General features: G+C 43.5%; 2 protein-coding genes across 2 annotated transcripts; both read left to right on the top strand.

The window, feature by feature from the left end:
• Positions 1-10,076: 10,076 nt before the first annotated feature.
• Positions 10,077-11,141, top strand: LOC121803410 (mitogen-activated protein kinase kinase kinase 20-like). Its single transcript, XM_042203078.1, has one exon. The coding sequence runs from the start codon at positions 10,123-10,125 to the stop codon at positions 11,005-11,007; it is 885 nt and encodes a 294-aa protein (XP_042059012.1). The 5' UTR covers positions 10,077-10,122; the 3' UTR covers positions 11,008-11,141.
• Positions 11,142-13,415: 2,274 nt separating this feature from the next.
• LOC121803383 (mitogen-activated protein kinase kinase kinase 20-like) lies at positions 13,416-14,321 on the top strand. The gene has a single exon (XM_042203055.1). The coding sequence runs from the start codon at positions 13,416-13,418 to the stop codon at positions 14,289-14,291; it is 876 nt and encodes a 291-aa protein (XP_042058989.1). The 3' UTR covers positions 14,292-14,321.
• Positions 14,322-14,863: the final 542 nt, after the last annotated feature.

The raw sequence follows: 14,863 nt of genomic DNA, 5'->3' as shown, positions 1-14,863 counted from the left end.
CATGCTTTTACGGTTTTTAAATCTGTGGCATGGATGCAAATATTATGAGAGAATTCCAGATATCAATGTGGAAAGGAAGGAGATGAATAGAGCGGCTCAACAATTTTGTAAAACCTAGAGAGAATAAATGAATAGAAGAATATATTTGACGAAAATAAACACTATCAGAGACAGGGAAAATGAAAAAGGGCAAAAGATATGTGCTAACGTGGATCAAGGAAAGAGACACTCAAAATAAGACTGATGATTGGGCGAATTTTTGATGGTAATAAATGCAGGTAAAAAATATAGATCACGACACAAGGAATTACGTGGTTCGATTTACTGAGGTAAATCTACGTCCACGGGAAGAAAGGAGGGCAAGATTGTATTGCTTGATCTGGTTTACAGCTTACAAATACAGACTTGCTATATGATATTTGATGTCTACAGAGCTCTCTCTTTCTTAGTCTATCTGATCTAAGTTCTATTTATACATTGAACTAAGATCGTGGCTTGCATCACCACTAACTAGGTCGTGGCTTGCATCACCACTAACTTGGTAGTGGATGTCGTGGAGGTCATGAGATCCTGCATGGGTCCACTATCTCTTTGTTTGGTCCGCTATCCTGCATGAGATCCTGCATGAGTTGACACCACTAAATAGATCGTGTAGTGGAGGTCGTGGAGGTTCTGCATGAGTCCACTATCTCTCAGTTCGGTCGAATACTGAGACCGAACTGCGGAACTATTGCCGAGCAGCTTTTGCCGATCTGAGAGTAGAGCTTGATTGGTCGGCTTTTACCGAGCTGTAGGCTGGGGCCGAACTCTTTGGTAATGCCGAACTGATACTCTTCCTTGGGCTTTGGGCTGATGGGCCGTCACTGCTATTGGGCTTGTTTAGTACGTACCCCATCACTACCCCCCCCGAAAAGCGAAGTGAATCACTTCGGCGAAGCGAGTCACTTCGGCATTCTGGATAAAGGTACGGGGGAGGCTGACGTCAGGGGACGTGCCTTGCGCGTGACTGCATTAAATGCGACAGTAAAATCCGGCCGTTGAATCCTGAAAAGGTGGGATTCGAAACGGTGCGATGATTTTGAAATCTTCTCCGAATCTGATAAATACGTCCTTTCTTCATCATTTGAACACTTTTGCTATTGCTTCTTCTGCATTCTCTCTCTTTTGCGTAAAAATTTCCTTCCGCTTTCAAGAATTTCTTCAGAATTTCTTCAGACTTTCAAAGAGTAAGAACTATGTCTTCTTCTTCTTCTTCTTCTGAGTCAGGTAGCGGTAGGAAAGGGGATAAGGGGTCTTCTAGCCGGAAAGAATCCGGGGAGAAGACCGTAGAGTATTTTCACAGCATCTTGAGTAAGGATACTGTGATATCCCTACACGAAAAATATTTTTTTCCTGGGGGGAAGGTTGCGATTCCCGACGACCTTCATAGGGCTGACTCGCCGCCGGAGGGTTACGCCACCGTTTATGAAGCCGGCTTGGAATGCGGGCTTCGTTTCCCTCTTCCCCCTGCCTTTGTAGAGCTGCTTGATTTTTTTCAACTCCCTTTAGGTCAGGTGACTCCGAACTCTTGGAGGCACTTATCGGCCTTTGCTGTCGAACTGCGTAGGCTAGATAAGGATCTGTCTCTGAGGGCAATCCTTAATTTCTTCCAGTTTAAGAGAAAAGGATCTTGGTTTTACTTGATCCCTTTACAGCCTTTTAGGGCCTTCTGCAAAACCAAGTGGCCAAAGTGGCAACATCGCTTCTTTTTTTATAATAGGACAGCGGCTCCGGGCTTTCCCTGGAGAGGGCCGAAGTCCGTGATTCCTCATCCTCGGTTAGAACCGTTGGACGAGCTCGAGGGCGAGCTCAATAAGATTCCTATGATTAGGAAGCAGTACCTGGAGTCTGAGCTCGTCAAGGGCGACTTCGTGTTCGACTCCTCGTCTTCGGACGAAGAGACCGAGGGTGAGGAATTCTTTTTTGTGCCTTACTGCTTTTGTGGCGAAAACTAACCTTGCTTTCTTACTTTTTGGCAGTGAACTTGCTAAATAAGATTAGCCGCAAATCCTCCGAGCTTAAGGAGCCGGAGAAACAGAAGGCTACCAGCTCGGCGCCTGATGCCGAGAAGAATCCGAAGAGGCAAAAGACCTCTTCTTCGGATCCAAAAAAGCCGGAGTCCACTTCGGCAAAGGGGAAGGGGAAGACCCAGAAGCCCCCAAGAGCGCCGGAGAGAGACATCGTCTTGGCGCCCCCTTCGGAGCATGTCTGTGAGCCTTTTGCATGGCCAACGGACTTTGCCGAGGTAACTTCTCTTCTTGATTCTTTGGCTTTGCTTCTTTCCTATGTTTTTTTGGTGGCCCCTCTGTTGACTCTTTCCTTTTTCCATTTTCAGAGGAATAGCATGCTCAGCAAGCTCGTCGCAGTCGAACTCTCTAAAGCGTCCAGCGACTATGCTGAGATGCAGAGGAAGTTGGCGGCTGCTCGTCACCAGGCCGAATAGGCTAAGGCAGACTTTGAGAAGGCCAGAGCTGCTAGGATCTCGGCCCAGGATGAAGCCCAGTTTGCCAAAAACCAGCTCGTCATCCAGCGAGAGCAGACGAAACGGAGGGATGCTGCCGCCGTGGTTGCCCAAGGGGAGGTTCTCCGTGCTTTCGCGGAGAAACTCTTTCTGAGCAATCAATTTTCGGCCTTTGTCGGTGATCTGCTGAAACTGATGACCGATAATGCCGAGCAGGGGCCCGAAGTCGTCCTGCCGCTGTACGGCCGAGAGATAGCAGCTCGTCTCCAGAGTCTGCCGCTCCTTGAGGAGCTCGCTTCGTCCTCGGTCCTGCTTTCTGCTGACCGAGTTCGTAGTTGCCGAGCTGACCGGGACGAGAATATGGAGGCTATCTTTGCCTCCTTAGGGCCAGTTTCACCCGCTCCAATTTTCCACGGAGAGGGTGGGACCGAGCAGCTTGATCAGCAGACCGGAGACGGGCATGCCGAGCGAGAGGTGCTGCAGATCGGTGATGGGGGCACCGAGCAGGCTGGGGGGAGCAGGGAGGCCGAGGCTGAAGCTGAGGCAGACAAGGAGAAGGAAGCTGAACCTCACCGAGGAGCCGGAGACGAAGCTGGCGGAGTATGATTTCGTCTCCCTTCTCTTAGTTTAGTTTCTTCCTTGTTGTAAAATGGCCTTGAAGCCCTCCTTGTGTAAAAATTTTTTTCTTATGAATGAAAAAATTCTTCTTTCTACACTTGTGTCTTCGTATAGCTTTTCGTACTCTCTTTTACTCCTGTTGTGGTTTACTACCTGCTCAGTAAACTGAAATGCCGAACTGACGTAGCTGCTTTGTATTCTTAACTCTTAAGGAGCTGGAGGTACTTCACTGGAAGCGGCTGTACTCTTCCGCTTTAGACGAAGCTGAGAAAAAAGCCATAGCTGACCAGATGAAGAATGACGAACTCTTGGCTTGTTTAGTGAAGCTGGAGGCCGACAATAAGGACTTAGAGTCCGAAAAGAAAGATCTGGAGGCCGAGCTGAATACTGCCGTCGCTGAGAGGACTGCGTATGAGGATTTCATCTGCAGGCGCGGGGGAATGACCATCTCTGAAGTTCAGGAACGAGTTGACGAACTGTGGGAGGAATATCATGTACTTCGGAGGAACAATGCGCTGGAGAGCTTGGCTTGCCAACAAGTCGTGAAATCATTGCGGCGCTGGGCTTCTCGGTACGACATCATTCTTTCCCGGCGTCCCTCAATCGAGAGATTCCTTAGGCATTTCCCGCCAACAGATGCTCACACTCCAGCTCAAACCTCTGATCCACTTGCTCAAAATCCTACTCCAAATCAGCAACGAACTCAGGAGCAACCGGAAACGTCAAGACGAGAACGGACTCAGGAGCAACCGGAAACGTCAAGACAAGGACGGACTGAAGTTCGTAGAGGAGCTGTGATTATGAGTGAGCAAGATCAACAAATGCTTCGTGAAGAGACTCTTCGCCGCCGAGGTGCCAGAACTTCCCGGACTCAAGGAAGAGGCGGTAGGTCGATCAGAGCATCTCGTCGACCTGCTTATTCTTCAGCTGCCCGGAACGCCCGAACTCGGCTTCACGAGGATTTTTTGAATAGGTGGCTCAACTTTAGCAACCGTGGACAGTAGAATAGTCCTTTGTAATAGCGTAACGCCTTCTCGTAGGGCAGCGGAGTTGTATGCCGAACAAGTTTTAATAAATGAAATCTTCATTTCGCTTCTATCACTGCGTATTTACAGCTCAGCGAAAAAATTTCATCGTGCTCGTCCTCGGTCTTATGAAGTAAACTTCTTTGACCGGACTCGTCCTCGGTCTTATGAAATAAACTTCTTTGACCGGACTCGTCTTTGGTCTTATGAAGTAAACTTCTTTGACCGGACTTGGTCCTCGGTCTTATGAAATAAACTTCTTTGACCGGACTCGTCTTTGACCGGACTCGTCTTTGGTCTTATGAAGTAAATTTCTTTGACCGGACTAAGCTTGTGTCCTAATTTGGCGAGTTTTATCGCTCGGATCGGACTTTCCCTTGTCCTAATTTGGGGATCGGACTTTCCCTTGTCCTAATTCGGCGAGTTTTATCGCGTGGATCGGACTTTCCCTTGTCCTAATTCGGCGAGTTTTATCGCGTGGATCGGACTTTCCCTTTGTTGCAGTTCGTTTCAGACGAACTGCTTGTTTCTTAAGCTGAATTGTGGTCTTGTATCCTCCTTAGAAGCTTGGACTCACAATCGTTGGCTTATATATGTTCTAAAAAGGGGATCAGCCTTCGAAGAACAAGATACCTCAGTAACATTTGTAAGAGACGACACGCACATAGACAGACAAAACGCACATAGACAAATAAAAAGACGAAAAACAAGTAAAAAACAAAGAAAGCACATACCCCTAGGACCGAACCAGACACAAGACTGACTGACCGGACTGTCTCTTACAAATGGAACTTCTTGAGGTTGGAAATGTGCCATGTTCGGGGTACTTGTTCTCCTGACACGTGAGTCAATTTGTAAGACCCTTTGCCGAGGACTTCTGACACCCGATATGGACCTTCCCATGTGGGTTCGAGTCTGCCCAGCTTTTCTGCTCGGCTTACTTCGTTGTTTCTCAAGACGAGATCTCCCACTTGAAATTGCAGCTTTTTCACCCTTTGGTTATAATACCGGGCTACTTGCTCCTTGTACTTGGCTGCTTTTATGCAGGCCAATTCTCTTCTTTCTTCGGCCAGATCTAGTTCGGCTCTCAGTCCGTCATCATTCATTTCTGAGGAGAAATTTAGAGTTCGGGGACTGGGTACGCCGATCTCAACTGGAATCACGGCTTCAGTGCCGTACACCAGACTGTACGGAGTTTCACCGTTGGAGGTTTTGGGTGTAGTTCAGTAGGACCATAGGACTTGAGGGAGATTTTCTACCCATTGTCCTTTGGCTTGTTCAATGGTACGAACTGAGCGGGCGGCTTCTCAGGATTGAGACGTGGCCCCAATCGGTCTTGCACCGGAGTCCTTTGAATCCTTTCAAAAGGAGTTCGGCGAGGATGTCCCTGATCGCCAAAAGGAGTTCGGCGAGGATGTCCCTGATCGCTATGATCGGGCTTCCTCCTGTCTCCTCGGGATGAGCTGTCTAAAGACCGTTTGCGACGGTCTGCCTCATCGGCACGGGAGAACTGGTCCGCAATGTCCCACATCTCTTGAGCTGTTTGCGGACCGCATTCCACGAGCTTTCTGTAGAGAGCTCCGGGCAGGATTCCATTTTGGAATGCCGAAATGACAAGTAGATCATTGAGATCATCTACTTGTAGGCATTCCTTGTGGAACCTCGTCATAAAGTCGCTGATCTTTTCGTCGCGACCTTGACGTATAGAAAGCAGCTGAGCCGAAGTGATTCGGGCTTCCGCTTTCTGAAAGAACCTCCTGTGGAAAGCATCCATTAGATCTCGGTAAGATCTAATGCTGCCTTGGGGGAGGCTATCGAACCACCTTCTTGCGTTCCCGATAAGCAGCTCGGGAAACAGTTTGCACATATGGACCTCATTGAGACCCTGGTTCGCCATGTTATACTGATAGCGTCCCAGGAAGTCATGAGGATTCACTAACCCGTCATAAGTCATTGACGGAGTTCGGTAGTTCTGTGGCAAGGGAGTTCGGGTGATATCGTCCGAGAACGGAGTCTTCAATGCTCCGTACATGGCGAACCCGACATCTCTTCGGTATGGAGGAGATGGAGTTCTCCTGTGATTCCGGTACCGAGGAGGAACAGGAACATGTCGGGGTTGAGGATTCTTCTTCCTGGAAGACACGGCACTACTGCGGTAGTGACTTTCATGTCTGGATGAGGAGGGAGAATCCACCGTTTTCGTCTCCGGCTTTTGGCCCTTTTGCAGGAAAATTAAGAACTCTTCCTGCTTCTCGGCCAAAAACAATTTGACAGCCTCGTTCAAATCGGGCTGCTGGGAAGACTCGGTGCGATGAGTCTTTGAGCGGCTTGTTCCTTCTCCGTGAGAACTGGAAGTAGATTTCTCCCGAGGCTGTTTTCCAGACCTGCGGGCTGGACTAGCTTCCTCATGGTTATCACGGACGGAAGCACGGGTATTATGTGATCTGGTATGCATTTTTTTGGTGGAAGAGGATCAAAAACTCGCTTTTATCACAGATTTGGTTCTCTGTTTCCCACAGACGGCGCCAGTGATGATTGGGCGAATTTTTGATGGTAATAAATGCAGGTAAAAAATATAGATCACGACACAAGGAATTACGTGGTTCGATTTACTGAGGTAAATCTACGTCCACGGGAAGAAAGGAGGGCAAGATTGTATTGCTTGATCTGGTTTACAGCTTACAAATACAGACTTGCTATATGATATTTGATGTCTACAGAGCTCTCTCTTTCTTAGTCTATCTGATCTAAGTTCTATTTATACATTGAACTAAGATCGTGGCTTGCATCACCACTAACTAGGTCGTGGCTTGCATCACCACTAACTTGGTAGTGGATGTCGTGGAGGTCATGAGATCCTGCATGGGTCCACTATCTCTTTGTTTGGTCCGCTATCCTGCATGAGATCCTGCATGAGTTGACACCACTAAATAGATCGTGTAGTGGAGGTCGTGGAGGTTCTGCATGAGTCCACTATCTCTCAGTTCGGTCGAATACTGAGACCGAACTGCGGAACTATTGCCGAGCAGCTTTTGCCGATCTGAGAGTAGAGCTTGATTGGTCGGCTTTTACCGAGCTGTAGGCTGGGGCCGAACTCTTTGGTAATGCCGAACTGATACTCTTCCTTGGGCTTTGGGCTGATGGGCCGTCACTGCTATTGGGCTTGTTTAGTACGTACCCCATCAAAGACAAATGGCCGACGTGTGAATGAGGTGCTCACATACGCTTAAATTGGTTGTGCAGCATATCTTTTCTCTATAATTATAATTGCTTATCTTGACTTAGTACAAATAATTTTTACTAAATCATTTTCATGAGTTTTTTTAAATCGATAACTTTTAATTTTGAAAGTCCGTTGGCAGTTCGTACCCATTAGTGGAGTATTTATAATTGGTCTAATTTTGATGGACGATCCAAGTTTTCTTATAACTTATAAAAGTTATATTGATCGGCCTTTAAATTTATGTTCATATAACTATAAAATAAATAAAAAGTTATATTGATTCTTATAATCAAAATTTATAATTAGTGTTCCACTGGATACTTTTAATGAAGTTGGACCTCCTTAAATTAGTAATTAAATCAGAAAATTACATTACGCATAATAATACAAAATTTGTTAAGTTAAAGGAAGCAAAACTGCAAAAGATAGGCATCAGATCATTGGCAACTGGCATATATATAGTTTAATTTGTAATAACAATTACTGTTTATCGACCAAAAATACCGCTCACATCCAACTGTGCTCGAGAAATAGCTAGCACCTACAATTGTGCTTGGCAAAATACCGAGCACATCTAACAGTGCTCGGCAATATCAACAACTACTGCATTAACTTGAGAGCAATACGAGCGCAGTCAACGTGCTCGGCTTGAGAAATTAGTTAGGAAACTATGGCGCACCAAAAGTGCTCAGTCTTGTGAAATTTTTTCACCAATAGATGCGAGCACCAAGTAAGTGCTCGGAAGATGGCGACCACCGAAAATGTGCTCGGTCTTATGCAATTATTCAACAATTTTTCGATCTCGGCCTTGTGAAAGTTTAATATAGTAATTCGCTAAAAGCGAGCACTTAACATGTGATCGGAAAATGGCGACCACCAAAAATGTGCTTGGTCTTATGCAATTATTCAACAATTTCCAGATCTCGGGAATTCCGAGCATACGGAGGTGCTCGCTCAACCAAAGGCATGGTTGACCAGTCCACCTCGGGCTAACCCATTTGGGTTCAAGCCAAACCACTCGGGTTGACGGGCTATTTGGGTGCAGGCTATTCGGGTTATGAATTTTTCGAGTCATTAATTTTTAGTCCTAACCCTAACCCGCCGGGTTTCGGGCTAATCCATCGGCTATTCGGACCTAAAAACTTTCAGAAATAATCTATTTTATTTAAATTTCCTCTATAAAATGATTTTAAATTTTAGATATTGTTCTCTTCTTCTTAGTTTTAGAATCGTATAATATCTTCAGATTTTCATAGTTTTCTTCAATAATAGCTGAAGCCTGTAGAGAAACATGTCAGCTCGATCAACTAGAACAAAAAAAAAGATAAATAAAAATGAAATCAATCAATTTGAATTAAAGCTTGTGTTCGTGTCATTATTTTGACATTATTCATAATTAATTCTTTATGAAACATAAAAATCATGTCTTACATGAATCATTATTAAATTATTATTAAAATAATAAATATATTGTGATTTTGATGGGTTAGTTCTTAATTTTGTATTGAGTGACTTTAGTTGTGGTAAGACTGACAGATGATGGGACGATAGAATAATGAGTCGAGGTGGAACTTGAAAGTTGATAGTGTGTGATCGAGTGGAAAAGTGTAGAATGAAGTTTGAAGAAGATTAATGATTATAACGCTTGAAATTCAAAAATACAAAAGACCCCTAAAACATAATATTTTTAATTAACAGTTGCAACCCGCCAGGCCGACCCGCAACATGTTCAGGCCAACTCGTTTAACCCGCCAACTCATTCAGCCTGTTTTGTATTCGAGTTACAAAATTATAGCCCTAAGCCCCTAACCCACTAATTTTTACTGGGCTATTCAAGATGACCAACTGGTTTCGGGTGGAATTGACATCCCTACCTACAATTACTCAGAAGTAGAAGAGAAATATGCAGATGAAGAAAATACTGACCACCTAAAGTGTTTGGAATGTGCTCGGTATATCCCGTTTACCGAGCACTTTCCCCCTCTATACCGAGCACTTTGGTGCTCGGGAAATAGCTTTTTTTTGTAGTGTGAAATAGCTTCTTTTTTTAGTGTATAAAAATCATTATTATTAGTAACAATAATTATTTTATTATAATAAAAATCATTATTGTTTGTGGCAATTACTTATAATTACTCCACTTTTTATAAAATAGGCTATGAGTTTTGTTTTAGATGGGCCGCAATGTCCCGTAATTAGTTTTTGCATCATAAAATGTTGATTAAATATCTAATATAAGTAAGATTTAATCATTAGTATTACAGTATTTTGTATTTTGATTATTATCTCCACGCTTTGGGCACAGATATTCTAGAGTAGTAGGAGTAGTATTTTACTTTATTATATCTTGTTTGTGTCCGTTTATACATTAGTACTTAACTTAGAGACCAATTTTACTTATTTAGAATTAATTCAATTAAATCATACTATAAATTACTATATTTAAAATTTGAATTATTAAATAGGATTCATTATTATTCTATAATCTTAGTATATAGTAGCTAATATATTTAAAATTTAAATATGGAAAATTAAAATTTCTTAAAATATGTCGATGTACATCAAAGATTCATAAAATCTATCCTTATCAAAATCCATATAGATCTAGCAGTTAATTTATCCAAATCCATATAGATCTACGCAGTTATTTATATATAGGAGCTGTGAGAAATCGAAACAGTTCAAAATTCCTGAATCCCAAATACAATCCCCAAATACTAGTGAGTGAGAGAGAGACAGAGAGAGAGTTGGCGAAGATGTGGACTCGAGGCAAAACCCTAGGTTCTGGCGGTTTTGGGTTTGTGTCCATCGCCACAACCCGTGGCCACAATTCCCATCTTCCGGCGGTTGTGGCCGTCAAATCCGCCGATATCTCGCATTCGAAGTCTCTGTCTATGGAGAAGGAGCTGCTCCACAAATTCAAATCGTGCCCGTGCATCCTCCGCTGCTTTGGCGACCAAATCACCACCGAAAACGGCCGCAACCTATACAACATCCTCCTCGAATACGCCCCCGGAGGTTCCCTCGCCGACAAAATCCACTCCGGCAAAGGCATACCGGAGGACATCGTCAGCCACCACGCCAAATCCATCGCCACCGCCCTCGTCCACATCCACAAAATCGGCTACGTGCACTGCGACGTGAAGCCGCACAACGTGCTCCTCATGGGCGAACATTCAAAACTCGCCGATTTCGGAAGCTGCAAGAAAATAGGAGCGGCTGTTCAAGTGTTTAGGGGGACGGTGCTCTACGCGGCGCCAGAGTCGATATCGCGGCTGGAGTACTCGGCGGCCGCGGATGTGTGGGCCCTGGGGTGCACCGTGCTGAACATGCTCACCGGAAGAGCGCCGTGGGAGATCAGGAAAGACGCGACGGTGACGGATGTGTTGATGATGATTGGCGTCAGCGATGAGATTCCTGAGATTCCGAATGTTTTTTCGGAAGAGGCGAAGGATTTTCTGAGGAAGTGCTTTGTGAAGGATCCGGCGGCGAGGTGTAGAGCGGAAAGTCTGCTCCGTCATCCTTTTTTGAAGATGGCCGACCGCCACGGCCACGGCCACGGCCACCACCTTCATTTGTCGTCAAAGCTGCACTCGCTTTTGCCGCAGTGTTTTCACGTCCCAAAAATCCATGTCCATTGATGACGTCCTCGTACTATTATTTTCGTTTGTAGGGATGGTTCGAATTTTTGTGAACCAGATTTTCCATTAATCAATAGTAAAACCCAATTTTTGTTCCTTTTTGCTTCTACTAGATCCAAAACACAATAATGTGGTTTTTGTTTGCAAAAAATATTGTAAAAGAATCTGCTGATGTCTAGCCCAAGTTATTGGAAAATTAGGCCTCCGATTGGTCTTAAATATATGCCTATAAATTAATTACGTTCATACAGATATAAATACATCGGGAGATTGGTACCAAGTAATTGCTTAATTTCTCAAACTTAACCAATATCAACAGATCGAGCTTGATGAATTTCATTAATTTCTGGTTTGAGGAGAAACTGCAAAGAGGCTTCGAAATTTGTTACTGCATATTTTGAAAACTAGTTGGTATTAGTTACTCTATTATAATTAACATGTGTCGTCTAAAATTGTTGAAGTTACTAATGTCAAACTGGTAGATACTCGATTTGTCCGCGAATTGGACTCCCGTTTTAGTCCGCGAATTGGACTCTCGTTTTATCATTTTAGTCCATCCGCAAATAGAAGCTCTAGTTCATTATTACTCCACTATAAATGGTACTCCATGAGGCTTCCACATTTCACTCACATGATCATTTAACACTAAAACATGCAAGTATGACTCATTTTCTACTAATTTTCTTTGACTCATTTTAATAGGAATATTTCTTAAAACTCGTGTCGAAAATAAATATGATACTTATTCTAAGATAGAGATAGAGATAGAGGGAGTATCACTTAGCTCAAACTCGACCTAAGTGCATTATCACATCACATCATCAACCGTACTAGTACCACGACCGTACAAAAGTACTAAGTACTTATTAAGCTAATTAACTGCATATTGAATGATTAGACGTCACATGTTTTTGTAGTGTAGTGATGTTATATCTATCACAAGATTGCGTCACGGTTCATATGATCGTGCCACTATATATGTATCAGTATAGCTAGTTCAGTTATTTTCTTACACGATATAAATTGTGTACTCCATTAACTAAGAATTGACAAGGTTAAGTCCACACATCTGACATCAGCCACAAGGTACAAGGTGTCGAGATTGTTACATAAGCCTAATTGGGAAGCCAATAAGAAAAGCTACTTAATTTATTGCATATGCCATTATTTTACCTTCTTTGGCATGCAAAATGTTTCAAACCTATGGCATTAACATGTACAAAAGTTTCTTACTAATTATCTGCCCAAATTATTTAAAATGCCAAACCCAAATCCAATATCACAAGATACATTCCATTAACAATGACAAACTAAAGTATTTCGTATATTAATTCTAAACAAGGAAGTGGCATAGAAAATTATTGTGATAGAGTAGTTTTTTTTATGAACAAAAGCTTGGAACCAAGCGGCGCAAAGACAACATGCACGAAAGCAAATATGGAGAGACTCGAAATCATCCCCAAACCTCATTACAAAACAAACACCACCTCTCTGTTTCGTAGAAGTGCTCCTTCGAAACCTGAAGTATTCATTTCGTGCGATGCCTTGGCTCTTCAACTATCACCCAATTTTGTGGATATAGACTCATCCCGGGTAGAAGCACCCATTCCAAAAGCCCAAAGCTAGAAACATCGCCTTTGTGATGTGCTGGAAGGAAAAATCTGTTACTCTCCTCACGGGGTAAAGAACCAAGCATGCTAAGATTCACGCGCATTTGATCCGTTCGAAGCTGGCAAAGAATTACCTTTATTATCAGCCTTAAGCTTCGCCATCAACTCAGTTTGTTGGACGTTCAAAGCAACGAAATCATCCCGCAGCTCCTTCAAGGTTCGATCGCACCTATGATCAGCTTGATCACGCCTCTGATTGGACTCGTCAAGCCTCGTGATCAAATCTCCCATGGCTTGCGCATAGTTTCTTCCAACCGCTGAAGATCTCCCGATCGACATTGGATCGACACAGATTGTCGTTTGTACAAGCACGCTTAGAGCTTAATTTTACTTATTTAGAATTAATTCAATTAAATGATATAGTAGATAATATTTCAAATATAATTAATAATAGGATTTATTATTCCATAATCTTAGTGTACAATATATTTAAAATTTAAATATGGAAATTAAATATAATGGAGTATAACATAAAAATACTACCATATCAAAATAAAGTAGTAAATCTAATGTAAATCTAAGATATCTGTTATTCTCGAAATGCCCCACTTTATAAAAAAAAAATCTAAGATATCTGTTTATCTTTCCTAATGTAAATCTAAAATATCTGTTAATCTTTCCTAATGTAAATACAAGATATCTGTTAATCTTAATCTGTAGCGGATCTATACATCTATATATAGCCGTTGTGGGATAGTTGAGGATCCCTTAATCCAAAATTTAGAGAGAGCGGCGAAGATGAATTGGAGGAGAGTCAAAACCCTAGGATCTGGAGGGTTTGGCTTTGTGTCTATGGCCACAACCAGCGGCCACAATCCCCATCTTCCGGCGGTTGTGGCCGTCAAATCTGCTGATATCACGCGGTCGAAATCTCTGTCCATGGAGAAGGACCTGCTCCACAAATTCAAGTCGTGCCCTTGCATCCTCCGCTGCTTCGGCGACCAAATCACCACTGAAAACGGCCGCAACCTATACAACATTATCCTCGAATATGCCCCCGGAGGTTCCCTCGCCGACAAAATCCACTCCGGCAAAGGCCTACCGGAGGACATCGTCAGTCACCACGCCAAATCCATCGCCACCGCCCTCGTCCACATCCACAAAGTCGGCTACGTGCACTGCGACGTGAAGCCGCACAACGTGCTTCTCGTGGGCGAACATTCAAAACTCGCCGATTTCGGAAGCTGCAAGAAAATAGGAGAGGCTGTTCAAGTGTTTAGGGGGACGGTGCTCTACGCGGCGCCAGAGTCGATATCGCGGCTGGAGTACTCGGCGGCCGTGGATGTGTGGGCCCTGGGGTGCACCGTGCTGAACATGCTCACCGGAAGAGCGCCGTGGGAGATCAGGAAAGACGCGACGGTGACGGATGTGTTGATGATGATTGGTGGCAGCGATGAGATTCCTGAGATCCCGAACGCTTTTTCGGAAGAGGCGAAGGATTTTCTGAGGAAGTGCTTTGTGAAGAATCCGGCGGCGAGGTGTAGAGCGGAGAGTCTGCTCCGTCATCCTTTTTTGAAGATGGCCGCCCGCCGCCACAGCCACCACCATTTGTCGTCAAAGCTGCACTCGCTTTTGCCCCAGTGTTTCCACGTCCCAAAAATCCATGTCCATTGATGATTTTTTTATCGTTTGTACTTAGTTATGTGGCAGGGATGGTTCTAATTTTTGTGAACCGGATTTTCCATTATAATCAATGAAATTCTATTTTTGTTACTAATCAATGAAATTCTATTTTTTGTTACTATTGCTCCTACGTACATCCGATTAATTGTGGTATATGTGTGCACACTATTGCGTTTGCAAAAAAAACATTAAAAGAATCTGCAGACGAGTAGCCGTTTCCTGCCGACGTTATTGGAAATTAGGTTAGATATGTTATATGCCAATAAATTAATTGTGTATACAGATATACACCGGGAAATAAATTAATTATGTGCATACAGATATTAGATATACATCGGGAGTAATTGCTTAATTTCTCAAACTCAAAGACTCAATCAATATCAATAGATCGAGCTTGATGAATTTCATTAATTTTTGTTGAGGAGAAACTGCGAAGAAGCTTCGATATTTGTGTCGTGTGAAATTGCTGAAGTTATTAATACCAAGTTGGTAGCCATCGGCCATCGCTTAGCTCATACACGACCATGTGCATTACACATCATCAAACCGTACCACGATCGTAC

Source organism: Salvia splendens, chromosome 5 (assembly GCF_004379255.2).
Source record: "Salvia splendens isolate huo1 chromosome 5, SspV2, whole genome shotgun sequence".
Taxonomy (NCBI): Eukaryota; Viridiplantae; Streptophyta; class Magnoliopsida; order Lamiales; family Lamiaceae; genus Salvia; species Salvia splendens.
This window is presented reverse-complemented; position numbering and strand designations above follow the sequence as displayed.